Here is a 15,890-nt window from a genome sequence, read left to right on the forward strand (position 1 = left end):
CGTTAGCTTCGTGGTAGCTGCGCTCATCTCGTCGTGGCGAAAACGCGGACCGGTAGGCCTGAGGCAGGAAAGCTGGGGGATACGAGGCCGAATCGAAGGGAGACGGGTCCCGGGCGGGTCGTGAGCGGGCTTCCCAGTCACGTGGAGGGGGGTCGCGGGGAACCCAGTCGCGCCCGTAAGGGTCCGCGAATGACGCGTAATTGCGCCTCATGGTATGCGGGGGTCTAAAGGGTAGACTAACCAGAGGGGGGATATCCGATGGGTCCCGGGGTCTATGGTGGCGTCTTCCGTGCTGGACCAGGGTCCAGTCGTCGCGCTGGCTCGGAGCAGGCATCATCAACGGTAGGTTGCGTGAAAGGCGAATGGCGAAAGGTTAAAAACTAATAAAAACACGAGTGGTCCGGTAAAAAGTCTGTTTTTATTTGGGTTTAATTACCGTTTATGCAGGTACGACGTTTCGTCACAATAGTGACTTCATCAGGTACAACAGAGCAAAAGCTAACCGTGAAAAATGTCCATACAATTACAAAAAACGAGCCGCGGTAACAGTGACAGTAGTAGACGCGTACACACACACGTTCCACTGAGACACGTGTCGGGTGAGGGAGAGTGGCTGTGAACTCCGCACGACCCTGAGCCAATCAGAGTCGTGCAGGGGAGGCGGGACTCTGAAGATTGTATCAAAGGTCACGAATGTATCAAAATAGAGAGGCCGTCTCCCAGATGAGGGGGGGGGCAATCAGGTGTCAGGGCAGGTAAACACCGTTCGAATTTGAAAAATGTGTCACACGTCATAGCTAGTGACGGTCGCCCGGAGACGGGGGGACCAATCACAAGCCAGGACGGGTAAACAACACTGAGCCGTGACAATGGGTGATCCCAGCCAGCAGAGGACGCCAAAAAAGCCGATACCTAGTGGCAGTCGGGACACACGGGGAAACACACAAAAAGCGAACCAAATGTAAACGAACGTACCAACAGGACATAAACTAATACATTGGACGGGGCAGGTGAATAAATAACAATAAACAAAATAAAACGCATTAAAATGAGGGGACAAAGGGGCAAATAAACAAAGAAAAAGAATAGAATAACGTGAAAGCGTCACAATACGAATGTGTAACGTGTCACGATTCTAAAATGGCGGCCCGGAAATGGGGGAGCCAATCAAACGCCAGAGCAGAAAAACAAGCCAGAACGGCTGCAATCAAACCCAGCGGACAGCAGAGGACGCCAAACAAACCGGTACCAGGTAGCAGTCGGAATACATGGGGAACTACAAACGGGAACGGGACAGATGAAATAATGCAAACAAACGTACCAAGAGGACATAAACGAATGCATTAAGCGGGGCAGATGAATAAAAACAATAAACACAATACAATAAGGGGATAGATGAAAAATAATAAACGGATAAATGAATAGATAAATGAATAGAAACTAATGGAAACAACCGAGAGGCAGACGCACACACACACACACGCACGAGCGGTGCTGGGTCAGGCCAAACGGGGGGGACCTGAGAACGGTGGTGAGGGGGACCAGAAGGGGAACATGGTAAGGGTCAGGGTCACAACGGGGTCAGGGGTCAGAGCCCGGGGAGGGGGACGGTTAAGGTTAGGGCCAGGGAGGGGGACGGTCAGGGTTAGGGCCAGATGAGTGAGGGGTCAGGGCTGAGAACGGTGGTGAGGGGGACCAGAAGGGGGTTAGGGTCAGGGTTAGGGTCAGTTGCTATGGGCGGTCAGTGGGACCCGACACGTGTCACCTCATCTCTGAGTCGAGTGGTGGTTTCTAAATGCTTTTAAGCTGACTTTCCCGCAAAATTAATCTGTGTGTGTGTGTGTGTGTGTGTGTGTGTGTGTGTGTATGTGTGTGTGTCTGTTCATCCATGGCTTTGTGTCGGGGTAAACCCTGACACGCTTGTCCACGGTGAACGAGTCTGCACAGCTCCTGACGTGTTGGAGGACTATTGATGTGAACCGTTCCAGGTCCTCATGCTCGTATTCCTCCCATCCGGTGTCATGGAGACTGATCTGCAGTGGCGTGGGGTCTGCTGGCCAGGTTTTGGCATTCCTAGTGGTGATGGGAGTACTTTTCCTGATGGGGCTGTACACTGGAATCAGAAGGATGGACACATGTTCTGACTGGCCTAGGTGAGCCAGCGGTCTAGCTATGTTGGCTAGTTTAATGTTGGTATAAACCTTGTCCAGTGTCTTCACTCCCCCCGTGGCACATTTAACGTGCTGGTAGAATTTCTGAAGTACTACCTTTAGATTGGCGTGAATAAAGTCCCCGGCGATCATGCGGACTGCCTCAGGGTCCGTGCTCTGTTGTTTACTGATGACGTCATGTAGCTGAGCCAGTGCTATGTTAGCATCAGCGTCGGGAGGTTTGTAAACAGCTGTGATCAGCATGGCATTGAATTCCCTCGGGAGGTATGTAGGCCGACATTTAACTGTGATATATTCCAACTCTGGGGAACAGTGGGTACTCACAGTTGGAGCTCCAGCTGTCTTTAGTGAAAATGAGTAGGCCGACACCACCTTGTTTCCCACTAGCCTTGATTCTATCAGCTCTGTGAGCTGCACGTCCATCCAGTGCTACTGCAGAGTCGGGAATGGACGCCTGGAGCCAGGTTTCCTTGAAAATGAGCACAAAGCTTGCCTTCACGATGTTGTTAGTTACAACCCACAGTCTCAGTTTGTCCGTCTTGTTAGCGATTGAGCTAACGCTTGAGAGGAAAATACTTGGCAAAGCCGGTTTGTCCGGGCATCTCTTCGTCCTCGCTAACAGTCCTCCCATGCGGCCCCCGTCGTTGCTTACGATCCCCTCGCCGTCGCTTGCGCTTCAGATCCGGGACCGTGAACCGTCTGTCTCCCGGTGTCCGGGCGATGTCTTCGGGTACTCCGTGTTCGCCTAGGTATTCAGCTGAGATGTTACTCTCGCTGTGTGTACCGATCCCTAGCAAGTCGTGTCTGCTGTAGGCTGTGTGTGCACAGCAAATGTCTACTGGTACTAAAACTGAGACAAACATAAAACCGTACATAAATAAACCAGACAAGGCACCATCCGGAGGAGCTCCAAGCCGCGTGTCTATGTGTGCCGCCATCTTGCACATACTTCCTATGAGCTGTGTTCGTAATCTGTGTATAAAGACAAGAGATAGTGATGGATAGAGGATATCTCTCAGATAGCACTTGTTATGCTACCATTACGTCTGCACATTATTATGGCTCCTATTGCACTCCTACCATCCCTGGAGAGGGATCCCTCTTCTGGGTTCCTTCTCCAGCTTCCCTGATATTGGGGGGGGTTTCCCTGCCCTTTGGGGGGCTAGGGTCAAGAAGCGGCCTGTGAAGCCCTTCAGATCTCTGGTCAAGGACATTCTAAACTGTTTGACCTGATGGGGATGTGGTGTTTCAAGGCTGCTCGGACGGTCGGGGAGTTTTCACCTCAGAGCCATCCCACCAAATACAGACATGTTGCCATGGCTGAGAATATATTGTGAAATACACTCAATAATTATTCTGACGACATGGAAAAAAAACACAAGACTACACACACACACACACACACACACACACACACACACGCACACACACACACACACACACACACACACACACACGCACACACACACACACACACACACACACACACACACACACACACACACAGACCACAGATAACAAGGGGTTATCAAAGAGTTTAGCGTCCTGGGGCTCTACGTATCTGGAGACGCAACGGTTCAAAGGAGGAAATGAAGATCTCAAGGTAAAAAAGTTTCTTCATTACTATTACCACATAAGCCTGCAAGCCTGCAAGTATCCATCACAGCTTGCACAACAGCAAAGATGTTTGTGTGTGTGTGTGCGTGTGTTTGTGTGCGTGTGTGTGTCAACATTAACTTTTTATGAGGCCTTTTCCCTCGGATAAGTACATTAACCTTTTACTTGTCAAAGCACAAAAGTCACTTTTACGAGTAAAAATGTGTCATCTTACAATTCAAAAAATGTTCATGTTGTTTGCGAACGCAGAATGCGGAATTCAAAAGAACCAACAGTTGCAATCATTCACACCATGTCAACCACATCACTAAAACAGCCATATCCCTCCTCTCAATCACACCACCTCTGAGCAATGTTTAAATCCTCACTTCTTCTCAATAGACTTTCCATCTTTAAACTGTTCAGGAAGTCCCATAGACCAGTCACTCTTCATGGAGACACAGCTGGGTCCAGGGGAGTCTGCTCTCTGCTGCTGCTCTGGGCTTCACCACAACACAGCTGTTACTCAGACTAATGATGAAGTCATGATATACATCCAAACAGTGTCAACATGGAAATATTTTGGTAAGACTTTACAATAAGGTACGCAAAAACATGTGTAGTTACTGAGGGACGAATGAGTAACGAATGATGAATGACCAGGGCCCTAACTGGAGCCCTAACGGCGCCCTAAGTAACAGTTATTCATTTTTGAGCCGGGTTAGGGGTGGGCGTGGGTGGGGCGCAGTGTGTGTGGTGGCGACCTGATATGTCAGGTGAACACACAGTTCACACACAGTTTTTCTAGAACTGACCACTAGGGGTGTACTCCGAGAAATATGTACACGCATAGATACACACACACACACACACACACACACTTTAAATCCGGTGGAACCTACCCGACGAGGACCTATATGGATTTTGAGGGGTACATTGCCAAGCATGTTAGAATTGTGTTTTCTTTCATTTGCAATGCTTGTGCCTCTGGGGACCTGGACTCAGGTCCTCACCGCACACGAGTTTCCCACGGGTTTGGTGTGCAATCAGGTTCAAGTCCCCACCAAGTAGCCAAACAGATACACCCACACACCCACACATAGACCACAGATAACAAGGGGTTATCAAAGGGTTTAGCGTCCTGTAGCTCTACGTATCTGGAGATGCAGAGGTGCAAAGGAGGAAATGAAGATCTGAAGATAAATAAGTTTCTTCATTACTATTACCATAGAAGCCTGCAAGTCTGCAAGTGTACATAACAGCTTGCAAAACAGCAAAGGTGTGTGTCTGTGTCTGTGTGTGTGTGTGTGTGTGTGTGTGTGTGTGTGTGTGTGTCTGTGTGTGTGTGTGTGTGTGTGTGTGTTTGTGTGTGCGTGTGTGTGTGTATGTGTGTGTGTGTCAACATTTAGTTTTTTATGAGGCCATTTCCCTCGCATAAGTACAATTACCTTTTACTTGTCAAGGCACAAAAATCACTTTTCCGAGGAAAAATTTGTCATCTTACAATTCAATAATTGTTCATGTTTGCGAACTGAGAATGCAGAAGATGAACCAGATGAACCAACAGTTGCAATCATTCACACCATGTCAACCACATCACTAAAACAGCCCTATCCCTCCTCTCAATCACACCACCTCTGAGCAATGTTTAAATCCTCACTTCTTCTCAATAGACTTTCCATCTTTAAACTGTTCAGGAAGTCCCATAGACCAGTCACTCTTCATGGAGACACAGCTGGGTCCAGGGGAGTCTGCTCTCTGCTGCTGCTCTGGGCTTCACCACAACACAGCTGTTACTCAGACTAATGATGAAGTCATGATATACATCCTAACAGTGTCACAAACATAGAAACGTTTTGGTAAGACTTTACAATAAGGTACGTAAAAACGTGGGTAGTTACTGAGGAACGAATGAGGAACGAATGATGAACGACCAGGGCCCTAACTGGGGCCCTAACGGCGCCCTAAGTGGCGGTTACTCAGTAACTACTGAGGAGTTACTGGTAAACAGACTAGGGGATACTGTATTCGTTACTGAGTAACGAATGATGAACAACTGGGGCCCTAACTGGGGCCCTAAGTGACAGTTATTCAGTAACTACTGAGGAGTTATGAATCATTCTTTACTTATTCGTTCCACAGTAACTACCCAATTTTTTGCGTACCTTGTTTTAAAGTGTTACCCACACACACACACGCACACATGCAGACACACACACACACACACACACATACACACACACACACACACACACACACACACACACACACACACACACACACACACACACACACACAGGAGTGAATGATTGAAATTCAACATAAACGTGGTTTGCGTGGATGTTAATTCCCTGTGAGCAGAAGAGATAGGCTTCACAGAAATGATACGAATCAGAGTTAACATCAAGTACTGGAACAACCCGTATTGCTTTTAGACCATACACACAACGCCTCTCTCTCTCACACTCACTCACTCAATGACAAAGTTGTGATAGAAAAGTTGAAAAGCTGTCTGCTATATGTTTTATCTTTATATTCAATTTAAAAAATATCTTGTGGTTTGTGTGTGTTTGTGTTTGCATGCGTCCGTGAGTCAAATGAAGACATCCGATAAAAGTAGAAGAAAAACACTGTCACTTCATGATTGGTCAGAATTAAAACATGTGACGTGTTTTTTCAGATGATATAGCAGAGCTGACTCCTGAGAGCAGACATATTGGAAGCTGTCAGGGAGGAACCCTGGTAACCATCTCTGAACCGGACCCTGGACTCTCTGAGGAACCTGAGGACATGCCTTTGGACCGGGAGGAGACCGGGAAGAGAAGATTTGGTAGGTGCCCTTTTGAGAGGATTTAAAATAAATAATTCAGTAAAAGAATGTTTTCAACGGCATACATTTAAAATGTACTTTTAGAAAACGTTTTTAGCCAAAGGGTCCGACCTGATGAACCAGTGACCGTATATATTTATTCTAAATAAAGATGTGTGCGTTTGAGACAAAAAGCTCACGTTAACCTAACTTGACTTGTGATTATGCCCATGAGAAACTGACTATTGATAGGCATCTCAAGTATACGTGGAACAGAGTGCAGAGTAACTTTAGGGAGCAGAACACAAGTTTAGTTTTCTCAAGACTTATTATTAATGGTAGTGCCACGTGACATTAGAGTGACAATGGTTAATTTAATCAAGAATTATGTATTTTAATAATGGCTTCTCATTTAACTGAAGTGATATCAGGTGTACTTATGAATTTAACATAATTCTATAAAATTTGTCATTAATATGAACATATCTTAAATTATCCCACGATACATGTCCTTGTGTTTTCTGCGTGGGCCGATGTGAAAGACCCTGGCAACACGCAGGCCACATGTTGTCCCCCCTCCATTACTGTGTGTATACGTATGTAATTCTGTGTGCATTACTGTATAACTATGTGCACGTATATGTCAATAATGAGGGAATAATAACATGTATGCTAGAGACCAGTACTTGCTCTGCTTAAGTGTGTTCTAAACACGAGAGCCACAGTACCAGTCATCCCTTACTGAGGTGTTCTCAGTAGAGGTCTTCAGGTGTTTCTTCAAGACGGGGAGGGATTCTGCAGACCGTAGGGAGTCTGGACTGTGAATGACAGCCACGCAGTATGAATATATCAGTGTGTACATTACTCTGTGTGTCCGTGTGCGTGTGCTTGAGTGCGTTCGTGAGTCTGTGGGCAGTAGAAGAAAAACATTTCCTTACACTGATGGTATCAGAGTGCAAGCTGATAATTGGTCAGAATGATCACAAGTGACGTTGTTTTTCCAGCTGGTAGAGCAAAGAAGAAGACTAAGTCCAGACGCCGTGGAAGCCGTCAGAGAGTAACAATGGTCACCATCTCTGAACCGGACCCTGGACTCTCTCAGGAACCTGAGGACACGTCTTTGGACCGGGAGGAGACCAGGAAGAGAAGATTTGGTAGGTGCCCCTTTATAGAGAATTTAAAAGAAATAATCCAGTCCAAAACAATGATCCAAAAAAGTATGATTTCCTCCAAATACATTTAAGATTTATGTTTATAAAACTTGTTTAGCCGAAGTGACCGTGTGTGTGTGTGTGTGTGTGTGTGTGTGTGTGTGTGTGTGTGTGTGTGTGTCCTACTCCTGAACAGCTCTATGGTTTCACATCACTGTCATTGTGAGCATCGGACTGCTGAGTATTCTCCTCATCTCCCTGCGCTTCAGTGAGTCTAAATCCTATCCTCCTGAATAGAATTACAATACAGTAATCATATAATTGATTGTATTAACAGCAATGATAATGTTAAATATTGTTTTTGTTAGATTTAGTGATAATAATAGGGTTAGCACACATACACCGCACGCACACCCATAAACACAGCATACACACACACAAACAATCCACACACACGTGCACAAACACACACGCACATGCACACACACTGCACACACGGGCGTGCTGATGCAGGCGTTTCAAGACAAATGCAGCGCAGGACACCGCCTACACACACACCACACACACATGCACACGCACACACATGCACGTGCATACACACACTGCACACACGTGGATGCAGATGTTTCAAAACAATGGAAAGAATGAGATAACAGCCCCGCCGTCGACACACTCTCCCACCTGAGCTTTATGTCCATCAAAGACACTTTTTTGCAAAACCTTATTTTTTCTTTAAACATTCTCCATCTCCTTGAGCCTCCAGAAATGTCTTGTGATATTGAAATCCCCCCTCCCCCCTGCCGACTGTTTTAGTTGTTTTATTTTTCTTATGTTTTATGTGTAGGCTATGTGTGACTGTAGGCTACTGCTGCTTGTCTTGGCCAGATCACTTGAAGAGATGTTTAATCTCAATGACGCATTCTTCTGTTAACAAAAAAAAACCATCTCTCACGTCAGGTAGCCAATGTACAATCTGTAATCTAGCCCTCACACCCCCCCCCCCCCCCCTCACCCTCCCCCCCCCCACACAAGCCCATGCTTTAGTTCACTATAGTTAGGTAGGTTGCTGCCTTAGCTGTTGTAACATGAACACATTTTTCAGCTGTTTGTTATTATTATTTCCAACTAACCAATAGTAGTTGCCATGCATTTTTTTTTAGTATCAATGCACTTTGAGCCCTGAATAACAGTAAAAGCTATTGAATGATTGATTTGCATGCATAGTCTACTACACTTTCCACAATTACCCCTGTAACCCAACAGTTAGCTGAACATGATATGGTCCCGTCCTTCCACTCCCTGTTTTCTCACCCTGTTTAAACAAGAAATCAACTGCATTTGTCCCAGTGTTTGTGCTATGGGAAATTAAAGGTCCCATGGCATGCTATTTCATGGATGGTTTAATATAGGTATTAGTGATCCCCCGCCGCCCCCCTTCCGCTTGCCTCTTCTGACACACATACATAACCTCTATGACTCTGACTCTCAGCAGCAAGTTGACGTGAGGGCGCCCAAGCGCCCACTCCACCAACTTTGACATGGAAATGAGCGGCGGTAGTATAGAGATATGGCGACATTTATTTTTTTATTTTTTTATTTTTTTTGGAGGGCGCTCGCTCGTGTGCGCCCTCACATAGATTGCGCCCTGGGCGGTCGCCCACATTGCCCATAGCAAAAACCGGCCCTGAGCGGTGGTATCTAATAAATCGCGGTCTAATCAATACTTCATTCACTGCCTCTTCCATGGTCATTACGATATTATGGACCGACTGCGTCTGGTTCTCCGCCGTCCCTCCCTCTTCCACAACAGGTAAAGACATGCTACGGTGGTTATCTCGGCCGTGGTTGACAATGAATTGGCATGAAGCTCCGTTGGCGGGCAAAAAATGCTTGCTTCATAACGCAGAGAGGAAATTATTATGCTTGCTTCATTACGTACTAGCTGAACCTAAATGTTATACGTTGTAACATTATAGGCAAAGTGTTATTATATTATGTGCTCAGAAATGTGTTACATTATCGACTGGGGTTTCCACATTATAGCTATGGGTTTAATTACAACTCGAGGCTGAGCGTGCAATGCGCACGCTCAACCTGTAATAATAGCAATATGAATAATTGAATAATTGTAACAATAGCAACGATAATGATATTGATAACTGTAGTTATTGCTATTTTAATTAGTATTAATATTATGGACTTTGTGTTTGGTTGGCTGTGGGTCCTGTGATGCTTAGAGACGATGTCGTTCTGTTTTAGAGCTCATATCTTCTGTATTCCTCTGTCCTGTCCTAGACTCACCGTCACCCTGGAAAGAGGGGAGAGAGCACTTACTGGATGAACTCGGTGAGGGTTTTATCCAAGTTATTAAATCAATCGCGTCATTAACATTAATTTCAAAAACACCCTCTGCTTCTGTGATTCATATTGTGGTCTACTAAGGTCAGGTTTCTATTGTCGTCTATTGAGGTCATGCTTCTATGTGGTCTGTTAAGGTCAGGTCTCAGGGTTGTGTGTACGTAACGAAGACCGTAAGATAAGCAGTTCTCTGTTTGTTCAGGATGTTCTTTTACATTCAACAGATGAATTGACACTTCAGGGCTGGATGCTTCACGACAAGAGTCTCTACCGTGTTTCTACTACTAAGAAGGGCTGGAGGGCCAGTAGAGAAGACTGTCAGAAGAGAAAGGCAGACCTGGTGGTCATCAACAGCAGAGAAGAACTGGTGCGTGTGTGTGTGTGTGTGTGTGTGTGTATGTGTGTGTGTGTGTGTGTGTGTGTGTGTGTGTGTGTGTGTGTGTGTGTGTGTGTGTGTGTGTGTGTGTGTGTGTGTGTGTGTGTGTGTGTGTGTGTGTGTGAGCGTGCGTGTGGGAGAGACCAATTGTTTTTGTGAGTGAGTGAGTGATTAAGAAAGAGAGAGAGAGAGAGAGAGATGGAGAGAGATGGAGGGAGAGAGATGGAGAGAGAGAGAGCAACATTGTGTGAGAGAGATTGTGTGTGTGTGTGTGTGTGTGTGTGTGTGGTGTGTGTGTGTCTGCGTGTGTGTGTGGGTATGTGTGTGTGTGTGTGTGGTGTGTGTGTCTGTGGTGTGTGTGTGTGTGTGTGTGTGTGTGTGTTCATCTGTGTTGCATAACAACAGATGCAATTAACTTTGGAAACAGGCGTTTGTCAGCAGATTGATGGATACTTCCTGGATTGGACTGAGTGATCGAGAGAAAGAGGGGACCCACAAGTGGGTGGATGGTACCCCCATGACCTCAAGGTAAGGCTGAAGACTCTGTTCAGCAGCATCTCTTCTCTGAGAGTGACAGACTGACCTCCACTGTCTCCTCCTCGTGGTTCTCAGTTGGAGACACGTTAAACCACGCGATGACGGCGGAGCAAGAGACTGCGTCGTAGCAGGGGAGGACGGCTGGTCTGAAGAACCGTGTAACAGACTGCACCACTGGATCTGTGAGAAGGTCCTAGACCTGGATCATCTGGAGGCTGAGCGGAACAAAGAGGGTCCGTAGACTTTGTTTGTGTTCATGAGTGGAGAACGGTTCCTCCTTTCTGTTCTCTGTGCCGTAGATACAGTAAATACACTCTTTAAGAGTTAAAAGGTTGTTGGATGTGTTTAGGTCTACAAAGGTCAGGTTTATATTGTGGTCTACTGAGGTCAGGTTTCTATTGTGGTCTACTGAGGTCAGGTTTCTATTGTGGTCTACTGAGGTCAGGTTTCTATTGTGGTCTACTGAGGTCAGGTTTCTATTGTGGTCTCCTAAGGTCAGATCACAAGGTTCAACCCTTTCTGGGTTCACCTGCACAAGTTTCTATTGGAGCTGCTGAACAGTTTGGCGTTCTTCTCTTCAAGCTCCTCCCCTGACCCGTTAACCTCTTCGTGGAGTGACTTCCCCTCCCTGGGTAATCTTTGTAGACACTGCTGTGATACTCATCATGTATGAAAAGGCAGGTGAGAATACTGGTTGTCAATCCCCTGGATCGCCCTCTAGTGGACAGGTGTTAGGAGAGAGTGAAGGGAGTGTCTGACGCTGCATCTCTAGATCCGTGTTGTAGACATTCACTCCTCTCCTCCTGGTTTCTTCAGGTTCAGTGATGCCCACGGAGGAGGAGGAGGAGGCCCCCAGCATCACAGAGTTCCACTCCTCTACCCACGTGTTGCCCGTGGGCCAAACGGCCCGCTACACCTGCCACGCCGGCGGCACGCCGGAGCCCACAGTAGAGTGGCTCCACAACGGCAGGCCCCTGGAGAGGGACGGCACAGACGATCAATCAGAGGCCTGGGTGGAGAGGGGCTTCCTCTTCGTCAGAGGTGGGAGGTACAGCATGAACACGGTCTGCTGCATGGCGAGCAACAGTGCTGGCACGGCCAATCACAGCGCTGAGCTGCTTGTCTTTGGTAAGTCCTGGATCCAAGGAGAGATGTTTGTTGTTGATGTAGCAATAGTGTAACTATCATCACATGACCCCCCCCCCCCACACACATGTCATGTTCAGGAGAACAGTACTAGTGATGAATGAGTGTATTCATAACACTGTTGTTGATGTTTTCATAACATTGTTGTTGATGTTTTCATAATATTGTTGTTGATGTGTTCATAACGTTATTGTTGAGGTGTGTGTATCTATGAATGTATACATATGTATATGTATGTATGTGTTCATATCTATGTATATGTACACAGAGCGCAGGAGAACAGTACTAGTGATGATGATGATGATGAGGATGAAGAGCGGTTCAGCAGCTCTTCATGTCTGGTTCTCCCTCAGATGCCTGTGACCTCACACTGGACCCCAACACGGCCCACAGAGAACTCTCTCTGTCTGAGGACAACAGGAAGGTGACGCTGGTTGATGAGGACCAGTCGTATCCGGATCACCCAGACAGATTTGACTCCATGCTCCAGGTGTTGGGTAGAGAGGCTCTGACTGGCCGCTGTTACTGGGAGGTAGAGAGGGAAGGAGGGGTTTATATAGGAGTGACATACAGAGGAATCACAAGGAGAGGATGGGCTGGTGACAGCCTGCTTGGACAGAACAACAAGTCCTGGAGTCTTGATTGTTCTGATGATCGTTACTCTGCCCGGTACAACGGTACAGGGACAGCCCTCCCTCTCGCCCCCGCTGGCTCCACCAGAGTAGGAGTGTATCTGGACCGGCCTGCTGGCTCTCTGTCCTTCTACAGAGTGTCCCCAGGTGGAGGAGGGTCCTCAGACACACTGACACACCTCCACACCTTCTGGTCCTCCTTCACCCAGGAGGACCTCCTCCCGGGGGTGGGGGTATTGTGGGGGGGGTCCTCAGCCTCTCTGTGTCGGTTGTAGAAAAACAAAACGGGCGCAGGACACCTCGCCAGGGCATTAAAAAAAAGTAAAAAAGTAAAAAAACAAACAGGTAAAAAAACAGCTGCGACTTTTTTTAGTTGTAGAAAAACAAAACGGGCTCAGAGGGGTGTCAGCGGGGGGGTTACCTCAGAGGGGGGTCAGCGGGGGGGGTTACCTCAGAGGGGGGTCAGCGGGGGGGTTACCTCAGAGGGGGGTCAGCGGGGGGGTTACCTCAGAGGGGGGTCAGCGGGGGGGTTACCTCAGAGGGGGGTCAGCGGGGGGGTTACCTCAGAGGGGGGTCAGCGGGGGGGTTACCTCAGAGGGGGGTCAGCGGGGGGGTTACCTCAGAGGGGGGTCAGCGGGGGGGTTACCTCAGAGGGGGGTCAGCGGGGGGGTTACCTCAGAGGGGGGTCAGCGGGGGGGTTACCTCAGAGGGGGGTCAGCGGGGGGGTTACCTCAGAGGGGGGTCAGCGGGGGGGTTACCTCAGAGGGGGGTCAGCGGGGGGGTTACCTCAGACCCAGTGTGGTACAAAAAAGAAGTGCAGCCCCCTCCGCCCCGGCACACGCACGCACGCACACACACACACACACACACACACACACACACACACACACACACTCTGCGGGGCCTCTGTGGGGCCTCTGTGGGGCCTCTGTGGGGGGGGGGGGGCAGACTAAGTGTAGTAAAAAGAAAAAGTGCAGCCCCCTCCGCCCTGCCGCGCACACAAACGAACACACACACACACACACACACACACACACACACACACACACACACACACACACACACACACACACACACACACACACACACACACTCTGCGGGGCCTCTGTGGGGGGGGGGGGGGGGGGGCAGACTAAGTGTAGTAAAAAAAAAAAGTGCAGCCCCCTCCGCCCCGCCGCGCACACAAACGAACACACACACACACACACACACACACACACACGTTCACACACACATAAAAAAGTCTGTCTCTCCCTCTCTCTCTCCCTCTCTCTCTCTCTCTCTCTCTCTCTCTCTCTCTTTCTCTCTCTTTCTCTCTCTCTCTCTTTCTCCCCCTCTCTCTCTCTCTCTCTCTCTCTCTCTCTCTCTCTCTCTCTCTCCCTCTCCCTCTTTCTCTCTCTCTCTCTCTCTCTCTTCTTTAAAGTATAGCATGATAAACCATGAAAAGGCTTTTAAGATCTCCCATAGTTAGATAAGCACATTTATTATTTGAAATGTGTATAAAATACCTATTGATGGTAAATCTTTGTATATTTTCAGACTTCAGTTTAAGTCTTAAGGGCTCTTATATCATCATTTTTGTCATAATCCTGATTTGCGACCTGATTTAAAGCAGATGTTATTTTGTATTCATAATAACCAAGATGTCTATGGGATAATGTTGCATGTTGTAAATGACTTTAAACTGAATCTTGATTTTTTGTGTTCTGTTGGGAACCAAGCGGTCGCAGAACATGTTCAGTTATTAAAGATACATGCTCACCTGTTGATGATTTGTAAAGTCTGCTGCTTCTATTGTTTTAGTCCTTAGTTTAGTTTATTGTGTACGGTAAGGGACTATTTTTCTGTCTTATTTGTTAATGAAGCATAATTGCAATAAACAACTCATTGGATCCAACTGAATGTTCTCGTGTGTTTAGCCGATGATTTCTCGTTGTATTAGTTAATAATGCTTCCATAAGTGCCTTAAGAAAAATTATTAATAGAACAACAAATGTTTTTCCGAGATTATTCTTGGACCTCCTCCCTGGGTTTTGGTTTGGGTGGGGGTGGTTTTGGGGGGGGGTACCCTCCACCTCCAGTGGAGGGTACTACATGGTGCCATCGCCTCAAATACTTTTATCTCGGTTTTAAATACTGCTGTTTCAAACACATGTCCGTTCTGTGGCCTACGGGAGACAGTTTTCCATATTTTTACTGAGTGCCCGAGACTCACTGTTTTTTTCTCTCTTTTAACTTTGGTTTTTAGTCTGTTGAATGTGTTTTTCTGAAAAAGTTTTTATCTTTGGTGCTGGATACAAAAAAAGTAATATTTTAAGTGGCAGCTAGTAAATTATCTCTTAGGAGATGCGAAAATGGCCGTGTACATCAGCCGGAGAAATAAGGTGGAGGGCAGAGCAGGGCATGAGGCCCCTCCTGTGTTCCTCTGTAACGTCAGAGCCAGAGTCTGGCTGGAGTATACGTTTTATAAGGCGTTTGGGGATGTAGATGCTTTTAAACAGCGCCGGTGTTACAATAATATTATTTGCTTTGTTGAAAATGATGAGTTGCACTTTGCAAAGGATTTTGTTGGATAAACCAACAATTTTTAAAGACTGAACAAATAGCACATTTCCTGATGTATTGTACTCTCAGTTGATTGTAAAAAAAAAGTGTTTTTGAAAAATCTAAAACAAATCTCTCTCTTTCTCTGTGTTTTACGAATTGCAAACTGTAATTCGTCGGGCTGTGGCTGTGGTCACATGATGGAGGAGGAGACCGGAGGGGAGGAGGTCCTGGCCGACCCCCCCCCCCCTCCTGGGGGTGCCCTTCTCCGTCCAGGAGTGCTTCGCCCTGCAGGGTACGGGGCTTTGAGTGTCTCTGCGTCCGCCCCCTACATGAGAGGGGTCAATGCTATTGCTTATTAGCCACCGGCTAAAGGGCTGATTATGGTTCCACATCGACGCAACGATGAACCCGCAGACGCTTCCAGGCAGTCGTGAACCTGCATGGTTCTGCGGCGGCTTTTAGTGAGTGGACCAATCACAGCCCTCGCTGCTGCGTCACCTCGACGGAGGGTTAACGTATTGGGGAGGCGCGCGTCAGGCCCTTGCTGTGGACGCAAGGAGGGTCCGC

General features: G+C 47.3%; 2 protein-coding genes across 2 annotated transcripts in view; one reads left to right on the forward strand and one right to left on the reverse strand.

Moving 5' to 3' along the window:
* Positions 1-15,890, reverse strand: part of LOC132449644 (stonustoxin subunit beta-like) — a 148,839-nt gene that overhangs the window by 99,530 nt on the left and 33,419 nt on the right. The gene's annotated exons all lie outside the window — the stretch shown is intronic.
* Positions 6,451-13,074, forward strand: LOC132449984 (uncharacterized). Its single transcript, XM_060041935.1, has 9 exons — positions 6,451-6,597; positions 7,581-7,730; positions 7,924-7,995; positions 10,023-10,073; positions 10,310-10,452; positions 10,889-10,989; positions 11,074-11,231; positions 11,815-12,126; positions 12,498-13,074. Exons 1-9 carry the CDS (start codon positions 6,558-6,560, stop codon positions 13,049-13,051), a joined length of 1,581 nt encoding a protein of 526 aa, XP_059897918.1. The 5' UTR covers positions 6,451-6,557; the 3' UTR covers positions 13,052-13,074.

Source organism: Gadus macrocephalus, chromosome 21 (genome assembly GCF_031168955.1).
Source record: "Gadus macrocephalus chromosome 21, ASM3116895v1".
Taxonomy (NCBI): Eukaryota; Metazoa; Chordata; class Actinopteri; order Gadiformes; family Gadidae; genus Gadus; species Gadus macrocephalus.